The following is a 12,659-nucleotide window of genomic DNA, read 5'->3' as shown; positions in this document are numbered from 1 at the left end:
AAGTGATTTGAATAGCCTTGCGCTGTCTCGGGTTGTTTTTTTTCTTTTTTTTGCCACCCCATGTCAAAGTCCTGCTGCACACCTAATGAATTTCTTCTCATATTCTCACTGCACAGCAGTGATTCCAGTCACACCTTTTCAAAGAACCCAGCCTTCCTGCAGCTGAACAGTCTTTTCAGATACATGTATGTCTATTTAACAACAGGACACTATTTTCAGCAAGCACTTGTCTGCCTAATGAAACCTTAGATTACCTCCAGGTGTTGTTCAGACCAGAAACTAAATTAGCATGTGTTGTGATGCATTCCGTATTGAAGGTATTACAGAAATAGGCGTGAATGACGGGGATTTGGATTGTCAGTATGCTTGTTTTGACATCCTCTGACTTGCATACTTTTTTCCTGAGTTTGGACAAATCACCATAAAGGACTGTACACAGAACTTATCCCAGCCTTTTTTCAAGATCAAACAGAATCTTTACAGAGGATCCCTACCCAGATGCAGGTAATAAAGAGTGCATGCTTTACTGACCTCAGAGGAATTAGCTTTACAATAGAGGGCTGCCAGGACCTGTTCTGGACCCCCCAGGCTGCTCTTTTCTTAACAAAGCTCTTCAGTCCACTTATTATCATTGTACTGAGCCCATTAATAACTGCACCTGTGGCATTTTTTTCACTAATATCAATCAAAATTGCATTTATAGCTTTTTTAAGCACCCAGATCATGGTGGCATGACTCCACCCACTGCCCACACACACATACATGCACACACACACACACACACACACACACACACACACACACACACACACACACACATACACACATACGCACATACGTACACACAAACACACACACAGGTTCTTAGTGTACTAACAGGTGTTCTCCTGAACTCAGTAATCATTGCATCATTGAATCTCAGCCTTCCCTGCAGAACATAGTTCCACTCCACAAATATCCAGCACAGACTGCAACTGACTTTTTGCCTGTGAGATTTGGGCACCAAGCTTCCCGTTCCAGTCCAGGCCTGCGGCATCACCATTGCATCATTGGAACAGATCCCACTATAACTCAACCTGGGAGATGACTCTGCTTGCCGGGAGGTAACTTATTATTTTTTTTCTGGTGCTACGTTCTTTTAGTCGTAAGGATCGGATGTCAACTAGGCAGGTCTTGTACGTGAGTAATAGGTTGTAGAGCCATGCGAATGTGTGGACAGACGTCAGCTTTCTGACCGCTCACCCGGCATCACAAGGAAAGCAGTGTTGAGGTGGCCAGTTCAGTGCCTGCGAGTTCACATATCACAGCCAGCACTGTGACACATTCAGACAGCTCACGCTCATGGGTGTCTACATCTGTAACTGCTCATTCGCAGTGCTTCTCCTCCACCGCCCATGGCCTGAGCTCGCCCGACAGCTCTCCATTACCAATAGGTGTGATGTTAATTTTCCTTCCGGAATGCGGCGGTGACCTTGTCATGTGACTCCGTGAGGACAGATACTGGAAAACCACATTGGCCACATGTGCGGAAATTCTTCAAGCAAATCCACTGAAAAGTTTGAACAACCTCATTACTGTCTTCAAATCAGTGACATTTAAGGTTGGATTGTGTGGGCGTAGGCGAGGGGAGGATGGTATTTATGTTCCTTGCCATAGAAAACTCTTTATTTTAATTAACATCAATTGTTCCACTGACCCATAGTAATGGGGTACCGGCATAGTGCTGATTGAAGCACTGAAGCCGCATGGATTTATAAGCAAGGACAGCTTCCTTTAAAAGCAAACTCCATCACACTTCATTCCCTCATATCATCATTCATGACACCTTGCAGTGCGGTAACTTGATAATTATAGTACTATAAGCTCAGAGGCCCCCTCTCTATGTACTTATTTAGCAGTCACTTTTACCCAGAGTGACAGAGTGAAGTCCATTGTCACAAGCCGCACAAAATGCACATCACAGGAACAGGAGGAGAGACAGGTACAGAAACAGAACAGCCCGTGACACCAAGATTGAGCATCAAGCTGAAAACTGCGAAAACATAACAGTAATTGTTTTAATACATGTATAGTTCCTGACAGTAATGCTTAAGAAAATATACGTACAATACCTCATTCTAAATTCACAATGACAACCTGACAATAAAATAATAATATGTGAGCAATGTCACATTGTGTTCACACGCAAATAACAATCCATAACAGCAACATTAACTCCACCTTATTTGGGCCTAAGGAAACATTTCTATCATATTAGCTATGTGGGTATTAAGGGTTCTGCAGAGTTCAGAGTAAATGCACATTCTTTTGGCTGCTTCAGTAATCCATCAGGGTGCTGTTTAGCCTGCACGCTTATCTCCTTATCTCTCCTCTGGAGTTGTCTCAGCCTTTCACAGCAAATTACCGTACAGAACATAACAGAAGATAATTATCCAGATTCTAAAAAAGACTCCTTTCTTTGGCTGTTAACTGAAAAAGGCATTGCCATTCGAAAAAAGGCATGCTGATTTATCAGAATCCCCAGATGCAATCTATAATAGTACACAGAAACATGTCTGTAAACAATTAATTTCCTCCTAAACTACTTCACTAGTTGTAATAACGTACTCCCAGTCTGCATATGTGTAAAGCAGACAAGTCAGGATTTCAAATCCAAGCATTTCTAAGTCCTACTTTTCCCGTAGGTCAGTCTTCTAGTAGGCCCCGCCCACCTGCAGGTGGGCCCCACCCACAGCCAGTCCTGCAGGAAGACGCTGCCCACATGGTGGTTGAGTAATAACTGCAAATGTGTTGGCTCAAGCCAAAGATACAATGCCAGCTCAGCTGGCCGCCTGACGTCTGAACCACTCCTTTCAGCAAGGGCTTAACGGCGGTAAACAGCGGTAAAATCTACAGTGGTGAGTGACAAGATGAGACTTAACACAAAATGGCAGCACTCCCTTCCTCCCACCATTCTCTCTCTCTCTCTCTCTCTCTCTCTCTCTCTCTCTCTCTCCCCCTCCCTCCCTCTCTCTCTCTCTCTCTCTCTCTCCCTCTCTCTCTCTCTTTCTCTTTCACATACACACACACACACACACACACACATAATTTAGCAAAATCATGCAGTATGAAGGATGAGAGGTAGCCAAACAGGACCTCTAATCTCCAGGCCATCTTGGAGTTTTTTTTTGTCAGTGGACCTGACATGTGCCTCTAAGTCTGAGGATTGGCACAGTATCACTGGAATACACTGTGTTCCACAAATTAGCTGCAGTACTCAGATTTTCAAGGGCCTTGACTGCAACCCACTATTAATTTCCATTTCTGCTCCATGCACATTTTAAATATAGTCATATTTCTGTGCACCACTCACAGCATACACACCTATGCGAGATCAACAGACAACAGTCTGGAAACCTCAAAACAAGCCTCAAAACCATAACTCTGAGTTCTAAGCATTACATTACCCCACCAGCCAAAAGTGTTCCTAACCCTTCAAAACATCACATCAGCCTTGTTACGAATCTCTTTCAAGTCCCACTGTAAGCGGTACGTGCTGTTTTTACACAGGGAGTGTGCCACTCACCCACGCAGATGAAGTTTGCAGAGAGGAAGGAGCTGCACTGCAGGCTTGTGGTGATGGAGCAGGAGTCCATGCTCATTGTAGAGTCCCCCGGGCCCACAGACGGGTTTGGGGAGTCTGCAGCCATGGTGCGTTCCCCTGAGTTTCAGGCTTCAAGATAGTATCCAAGTAAAAGGGTGAAAAACTGCTACCCAACTGCGTCTTGGTCACAGAAGAAGCGTGACCGCAAACATCAACCAAACTGGCAGGTGGAGATTACAGTCCTCAAACGGTGAACCAGTTGGTCTCCTTCAACTTCAACTGTCTGGAATCAGCAGCGGGAGCCCAAACCGCAACGCTGTTCATTCGGTCATGCGTTCACTCAGAAAAACACTCGCAGCCCGTTAGTTCTTCATGATATCTACTTTGGCAAGCCCCGTGTTGCTCCATCCAAGTCTCGAAAGGGTGCGGACAGGCTGGAGAGTGTTGGGAAATTCTCGGGCCTGTAGACAGACGTCAGCAGGTAGAAGAATGGGTTCCAGTTCAGGGGAAATTGGAGGACACTGGAGCTCTTAAGCGGCAGCGTCTTTCATGTTTGGTCTTAAAGCGCAATAAATAGGACCTTACAGACATACACTGCAAAGTGCTTCTGGGATGGGGGCCAAGAGTGGAACAAAACGAGTTAGTAGAGGACGGAGAGTAGAGACCCAGACAGCACCTGTTGATGGGGAGACAGAAGGTAGATGTTAGTCCATTAGCTGATTAACATGGCATAAAATAGCGTACGGCTAAAATACACTCCCTTCCTGAACGTGTACCAACAGTATACAGATATTTCCAGTCTGGTGGGTACTTATATGCATTAATGCTTTTTCAGCTATTATGTAAAACAAATTAAACTCTGATTCACCATATGAAAATAGCACTGTATTCTACAGTGCTTGGCACATTTGCCTTGGAAAATACATTCAGATGATCAGACGGGATAACCAGCTGAAGTCATGTTATTGACGGTGACTAGCCAATCAGATTCATTAAACATGAATGACTGCCGTTATCTCACATACAGAAGCGCATGCCAGCCCTTTCATCCAATGAGACTGTTGCGTGTTTGAAGGTTGTCATCAATCAGTAAACATTTTCTCCATAAACCAGTTAATTTAAGCACAAAAAATATGTTGTTTTCGCTTCTTGGATTGCATGGGTAGACCCGGTCAGCTGCACAGTAAACTATTACATTTGACATGCTGCCAGCCTTGACCTTTGTGCTGCAGACAGCTTTCTGGATCCTCTCCTCCTCACTCACCTATAAATAGCTTGGAGCAGAGAGACAGTAAATGCCTCTCTTTATATACCTCTGTAATTGGAATTAACTCAAATCATATGTCAGGTTATAAGACAAATTTGGAGCACAGGGTTATTTTCTCACACACTCTGTCTCTGTAGTAGAGCTCATATGAGCTCGTGGCATGGAGCACCAGGTTCAGTTAAAACAAAGAGGGAAAAGCCTCACTGGATCATTAAACAAGACAAGAATCCCTGAAAAAACTAAGAACCAAACAGTTGTGGCAAGAGTATTGGGTAATGCATAAATATAAGGATAAATATTCATAACACCTCCTGAAACTCATATAGGAATTTTGAAGCATATATGTGCTGACAGACAAAAAAGAACAAGACTAAAATTTATAATAAACAAACCTTTTTTACAGGCCAAAAAAATCTTTCATCTTCACAAAAGCCCTGCTGTTCCAAGAAAACAAATCGCTATTTATAGCAGATAAATAAGCGGTTTGTTGTCTCTACATCTCTACATGAGAACCAAACTTACTCCCACTACCTGCTGCTACCTAGAGAGGCACAGCAGGTGAAGCTCATAACATGGCAGGCACACTCCTCATCCTAAAATACGTCTCTAAAAACCGCTCTCCGTGCTGCAAAATGTGGCAAAATATGATGCAATTATGTCTTTCCCGGCTAATCCACAACAGCATCAGCCGGATGACTGTACTCATAATACCTGAGAGAACAGAAGGGGCAGAGAGGCTTTAGCGCTGACACATTGGGTGCTTCAGAGTAATTTGTTTTTGGTAATTACGCACAGGTATTCCTGAAGGACATTCCTGATGTCTGTTGCAAGCCCCCAGGCTCCAAAGACCACAGTCAGAGAGACTTGCCAAGAAGAGGGTTTTTGGCTGATATTCAGACTCCCTCCGCTGCATGACAGAAACCCTCCATTCACACTTTTTATAATTAATTACATGTTTTCTAACAGTAATTATATATTTAGTAGCCAGTCATTTCATCTCCAGTCATGCTGATTCTGCCACATAAAAAGCTGACACTGAATGCCTCTGATACGCTTTGAAGCCCATAATGCAGTCTTCAATAGCTTTACAATATTTTCATCTGAGAGGAACTGTGCCAACCACTGCGTGTGACTACTCCACTTCTGATGATGCTCCTCCCCCAATCAGATAACACATACTCAGCCTGAATCCTCTTTTGTCTGTGTGAAGTTTCTTTTTCCGTCCTGTAGGGGACCATTATAACATATTTAGCAGGGGTTGTTTCGTTTAGTCTAAAGACTTCAGTTCCAGAGTTGGAGCCATCATTAGTGAGATACAGAAGGAATTACAGGACTTTTCTCTCACTTGTGATGTTTTGAACCAGGACAGCAATCTGGGTGTGCTTTTATGCCAGATCAACAGTAACACAAAACAGTGCCTGGTTTCACGCTTCAAAGTGTTGCCTGAAGCTAGAACATATTTTGTGATCTGTCATATGCTGTCTTGGCTAAACTCACTGAAAATATTAAACGTGCTAACAAACAGAGGCAGAGACAGAGGTCTATTTTTTCTATTTTCAGAGATGAAGAGACAAGTGTATTGAAATGTTTGTGAACCTTCAAACGTACCTCAAATCAGAATAATGTTTCAAAAAAGTGGTCTTAATCATGTTATACATACGCTAAAAATTCTCAGTTTAGAGGATAATTGTTTTGAGAATGTGGTACACGGTGCAATGAAACCAAATTTCAATGTAAAATGTTTCCTTTTGTTTGATAGAAAATATAAATAAAAAGCTTTCTCTGCCCTACACACGCACGTAGCATTTTCCCCACCACCAGAAGAAAGGAGGCCAGCTTCCTAATGATCTCCTCTAAAGCTTACTCACAGCAGAGGATTCTGATTGGGTGAATTGAGTCACGTGAAAAGTCCGGAACAGAGTCAAATGAGTGGGGTGTTTGCAGATTAAAAGGTTTTCCTTTGCCCCTCACTAGCACATCCTAGTTTAATTCCTGACTACGAGTGTACTGAATGAAAACAGAACAACGCAACAGTAGGTAAGTGCTTTAGTTTCATAAAGTGTGAGAATGTCACAGAAAATGTTCAATTAGAGGAGTGAGTTAGTCACCACAGATTCTTGACTTAGCTAAGACACAACATGGCAACCCTCTTCATATTGGACAGCAGGGGACTCACCCCCCAGCCCCCTCCTCATTCCCACCACCACCTCTGATATCTGCCACACGCTCCACTGAAGGGGAGGGGTAAGGAGAAGGATGATCACGCTGAGAATCTCTACACTGAGGAGCCTTTGAGATGGACATCTTCACGGCCTTGTCTCCTTCATTCTCTGAAAAATGTACACACGTATCTTAGGATCAATAATTTCATTTACTCGGAACAGTGTTTCATAAACACAATCACTAGCTCTGTGTCTTCCATTGCCCTTATTAGTTGGAAAAGAAACACCGTGATTTGACATTCTTTGTTATGATTTCAGTTTACCATGATTTATGGCACAAAACAGGATTTCTGAAGGTTATGTCTGTGTGTAACAGGATGCAAACCCCATGCTGAAGACAGCATAGCCTATCCCAGCAGAAAGGCAGCTATTACTGTCATTGATTTGTTTTACAATGTGACATAAACTCAAAGTCCACAGCATAACTGTGTGAATAACACTGCTGCAATATGAGCCTGACCATTATCACACGCTCCACCAAGCAGAGACCTACTTTGTGCCACTGTTACACAAGATAATTACTGATACAATAACCACTCTTCTTAAGAATTGCTTTCACTTTTCAGTTGCATCACCAAATGAGCTCCCTTGGACAGAAAACGTGAATTACAATGGATTATGTTCAATAAAGAGTTAAATTATACCTTCAGATCCTACTGCTCAAAAGCACAGGAGGTGCCTTGCGCTACTTCTGTAGAGCAAGAACTCACAGTTGCATCTGGGGCGCTTTACTGTTCCAGTTGCAACGTGTTTGAAAAAAATTCCTTCTTGTTATTAAGCAAATTAGGGTCATTACAGACGACACAAGAAACAGATGGCACAGGGACATTTTACATTTGCCATTCCAGAAAACAGTGAATTGACAATTAAGAATACCACCCCCACCCCCAATTTCTAGGCATGATGAAATAATCAGTTCTTTTAAATGCAGCAATATTTATGTTTATTTATGTTTATGTTTGTTCATCCTGGGAGAATTACCAATAACCTGAAGCTACTAATAACCTGAAAACACACTGGATGCTTTCCAATATATGCCAGTGTTTTTCTAAAAACCACAAGTAGAACACGGATTGAATGTTTAAAGTAGATTGAATTTCAAAACATACAGCAACAGGGATTACTGTTCACAGCCATGCACATGGGACACTGTGAGAAATTCTCCATCGCCTCAACAATTGAAATATACCATGGCAACCCATCTAATCTTCGAGAACAGATTAATGCAGAAGCATAAGAATATAGCATGTCCGGATACTGTAAATTCATTCACTACAAATCTTCCTTTCCCAAAGAAAATCTAAATATACCTTCCTGTCTAGGTACTTGTCACTCTACCTATGTATTTCTGTCTCACAAACACACACACCACACACACACACACACACACACACGCGCACACACACACCCACACACACACTTACAATTGCCATTTGAGGTCCATTTCAATGAAAGCATACAGCTTTCCCCGGTTGGCAGTTTACTCACGCTAACATCCCACCCTCAGTCGTCCTCAGACATTCCACAGGCTAATCTGACCAGAGGGGGGGGGCATTACGGTAATTTTACCTTTGCGTCAAAAGCCGTGAGCCGCGGGTTCCAGGAACACTGGGAGAGGCGAGCGGGGACACAGAGGAGCTGGGAACGCAAGCTCGTTAGGACAGGAGGTGGAAGCCGGGGCAGGCTACAGGAAGCAAGGCACTGCTGGGAGGGAGTGGAGGTGGAGGTGGAGCGCAGGCCCGGGCATGCCCTGTGACATACCACTTGGACCCAGGTGATGATTCGGGGGATCGCGGAGAGCGGAAAATCTGCCTCACCCCCCGCCCACTGAGCGGCCTGTTCTAGGAGGATGACAAATGTGTCTGCCTTAACGGTTGCTGTCTCCGGGGTAACTCATAAGGTGTGGGGAAACAAGCAGAATGTATCATTTAACGTACATTACCAGAAGCCCATAGAAAAAGTCACTGTGTCTATGGTATTACCAAAATCCAAGGCTGTCTTGTTGACAGAACCATGTTATCACCCTCAGTCTCACCTCTCATCAGCTCCCACAGCACCTAGGATTGGGACAAAATAGGGATTTCAACTCTGACCCAAAAAAGATGCTTTTATCTGTGTGTGCCATTATACACAACTGAAGAGCCAGCGCGGTCAATGAGCCCTTCTGAATGACGGGCAGAGAAATCTGACTCTTAATTGATATTCATGCAGAGTCCCAGCCTGAAAGAGAGCTGAATGGAAGACAACGGCTATTGTGTGCCGGGCTTGGATAGGCTGCAGGCAGGCATGTGAGAGGAAATGTAAATGTTTACCCTTTATTACTCCATTTTTCAGCCTTCATTGCAGAACAACAGCAAGAGCATTGATTCCACCATTTGACTTTACCCTCTGACTTATGCCGAAGTGTTATTTAAAGCCATTTCAACAAGCCTCATTGGGCTGTATTTCAGGGTGCTGCCGTTGTCCAAAAACATATGCCAAATGCCACAAACTTAACCATCAACTCCACCATTACACGTTACATTACCAGACAATGTGGCAACGTGGTCACCATTAATGACAGCAATTATGCCTTCCTCAATAAATCACTCACACCAGCACCGGCAAATCATTAGACTCCGATCTGTGACAGGTAAGAGCTTGTAATTATAGCATGATAATGCCGACTTCCTGAGAAATGAGGTTTCAAAACAAGTCCTATCTAGACTACATATGCATTGCACTGGCGCTCCGACAGACTCTACAAACACAGTCGGCTTAGCTAAGCGATTTCTGCATGCCACTCCAGATCTCACAGCTGTTTCTCATGATACATCAATGAGGAACACTGCTGCAGATAAGGCCTTCCTCTACATTAAGACGTCCCTAGTGCAGAGTCTTTATAGGAGGCTTATCAGCACTTCAGCCATGGACTGAACTACTGTGTAAGTCTCTGCTGGCAGGATCAGATATAATCTAAGAGAGACCTGGGGCTGAATAAAATTACCCTATCATCAAGGGCTGGTCATTTAAAGTGCTTGCCATCTTGTGTTCCGTGTTCCGGCAAACTGGGAAACAGGAAAAGTAAGGCACATTTTTTGGGTCCCCTCAGGTGTATTAAAATATACTCCAGTTATATTCTTATCCACACACTGCAACAGATAAGTGGCTATTTTGTAATTCAAAAACTGCACCTGCAGGTTAGTAAAAGACAAGACATGATTACCTATCTCCCTAAAGGAGGACTGATATTTGTAATAGTTGCATATTACACCTGTAGTGTTACATTTATTCATTTCAATTCAATTTGCAGATGTTCTTATCCAGAGTGACTTACAGATTTGAGAACATTCAGTGCTTATCATAAGGAGCAATCAACACCAACATGAAAACAGGAACAAGCAAGCAACACATTCAAAGAACTGTAAATACAGTCAAAGAGATGCAGTAAAGTTGACCTGAGGCTATTTTACAAGTGTGAAAATGTTTAAAGTGCTGGGAGAGAGAAGTAAGGAGTCATGATTCAGGGAATCAAGGGTGACAGAAGAATGTCCTGTTGCATCTTTTAAGTTCCCTCTGTTTCACAGAGACACATATCCACAGCTTGATTCCACGTTCCACATGGCAAAAGCATGCAGTTCCATTTTGGGGACACAAAGGTTTGAAAAGCTGTCACTGACTGCAGTGACCGAACATTACAAAACATCACTGTTTAACAAATCTGCTGACCCCCACGACTTGACTTGCAGTCTCTAATACCTTGTGTTGCAGACTGTTACTCGAGGACAGTGACACAATGGTTCTTTCTTTCAGTTCCCCAGCTACTAATTATTACAGCTATTCACACTACATTATACAATGGGTGTAATACAGTACACAGCATATTCAGTCAAGACTGTTACTGAATGTGGCTCTATTTTATTATGACTTCTGAGTGCGAGCTAAAACAGTAAAATCATAAATATCACAGGAACGGAGGCGACAGACAAACGTTGGTTCTCTGATTAATCTCGGAGGTGTTTTAAACTGATTGGCATATGTTCTCGACACATTGCTTTTTCATCAGTGGCTGAACAAGCATAAAGTGTGTACTGTGCCTGACAGCTTCCCTGCACGGAACATAAACTTTGGAAATGACACAGATCGAAGGTGTTTCCTGCCTAAATACACAGGTTTACAGCTGATTTATGGCAGGCATATCCACCTTTAGCCCGGAGCACTGCGAGACGAGTTTTACAGTGCTCTATGAATGGTGTCTCAGTTGGAGAGTGTATGTAAGGCGGTTGGGGGATATTATTGTGCATAGTGCTGTACACAGTATTGCGTGTGCTATTCAAAACTTCAATACACAGCAAATTAACAACCAAAAACAACCCTGAGAGTTCTTAGTTTTTTAATCACATTCATTGATATGTTTTAGACACACACACACACACACAAATTACTGTGCTAAATACCTCAAAGAGACAAAACACAAGAAAGCCGGTGCCTACCAAACAGCTGATCCTGAATCAGTTACAGGAACCAACCAGAAACACGCTCAAGGCTACCCGAGACCAAAGTGTGCCAGACGCTCTGAGAACGTTCTTTCAAATACACCTTTGTAGCTGTGTGTGAATGAATGACCCGAAAAGAGTTTCGATGGTTACGTTACCTTCCCGAGGCAGGTGTGCTTGACCCAAGGCTGTGGGGCACAGTTTTCCTCCAGCAGTTGTAGACCACACAGTGAAATCCTTTTTTCTTTAGCCGCAGCTAGCGACTCCTCACCATTCCCATCCACACGCATACAGAGAGAAGCACTGCTGTTCCCGGCTCCAGGAAGTTGCTTCATGTCATTTGAAAGTGCTTTGTCTTCAGTGGGTGTTCCCCATCCCTAACTTCGCTCACACTAGGAACTTGCAAGTGACGACAAGAGTGGAGGTTTGTATGAAATTTAACACCACGGTAAACATCGCTGAGGAATTGTCCAAAAGCTTTCGTCTGGTTGAAAGAAAACCAAAACAGTTGTCTCACTTTTCTTGTTTGAGAACACTGCAGTGGTTTTAAGTAAAACATTTTTTTTTTCTCTCCGTAACAACAATCTAAAACCTTTAAGACCCAAAACTTTAGGTTATTACACTTCAACACATTCACTGAACTCTTGTCTTTTGTTGTTATTCCAGCAATTGTTTGTCAATTGTTAAGTCAGTGTAGATCTATAAAGGAAGGGATACATGGAAAAATAACAATTTGAATGCTACTGTGAATATGTCTTTATACATCAAGAATGTTTAAATATAAGAATGAGGATTTCAAAATGTCAAAACAGTATATAGTATATATAGTATATATATAGTTTTTTCACTTTTGTGTTCCATTGTGTATATACAGTATTGCATGTGTTTTACTGTTGCAACAACTAATATTGTATATATAATACATGAAAATTATTACAAAAAAGCTGTTATGAGATAGATTTTTTTTTTATTTCACATACTATTCTTTTTGAAAGGAACATCAAAAGCTATTTCAAAAAACAAACAATGATGTTAAAGCAGTCATGGATCGCTGACATTTTTTTTTCATTTGTAAGGCAAATTATTGTTCCACTGGCTTATTTCCAAGTGAA

General features: G+C 42.5%; 1 protein-coding gene across 1 annotated transcript in view; it reads right to left on the bottom strand.

The window, feature by feature from the left end:
• Positions 1 to 3,886, bottom strand: part of plch2a (phospholipase C, eta 2a) — a 141,457-nt gene extending 137,571 nt beyond the window's left edge. The window contains exon 1 of the mRNA XM_036532535.1: positions 3,566 to 3,886. Within this exon, the coding sequence (XP_036388428.1) occupies positions 3,566 to 3,689 (124 nt within the window). The 5' untranslated portion in view covers positions 3,690 to 3,886. The remainder of the gene's footprint in view (positions 1 to 3,565) is intronic.
• Positions 3,887 to 12,659: the final 8,773 nt, after the last annotated feature.

The sequence above is a fragment of the Megalops cyprinoides genome, chromosome 7 (genome assembly GCF_013368585.1).
Source record: "Megalops cyprinoides isolate fMegCyp1 chromosome 7, fMegCyp1.pri, whole genome shotgun sequence".
In the NCBI taxonomy this organism is placed as follows: domain Eukaryota; kingdom Metazoa; phylum Chordata; class Actinopteri; order Elopiformes; family Megalopidae; genus Megalops; species Megalops cyprinoides.
This window is presented reverse-complemented; position numbering and strand designations above follow the sequence as displayed.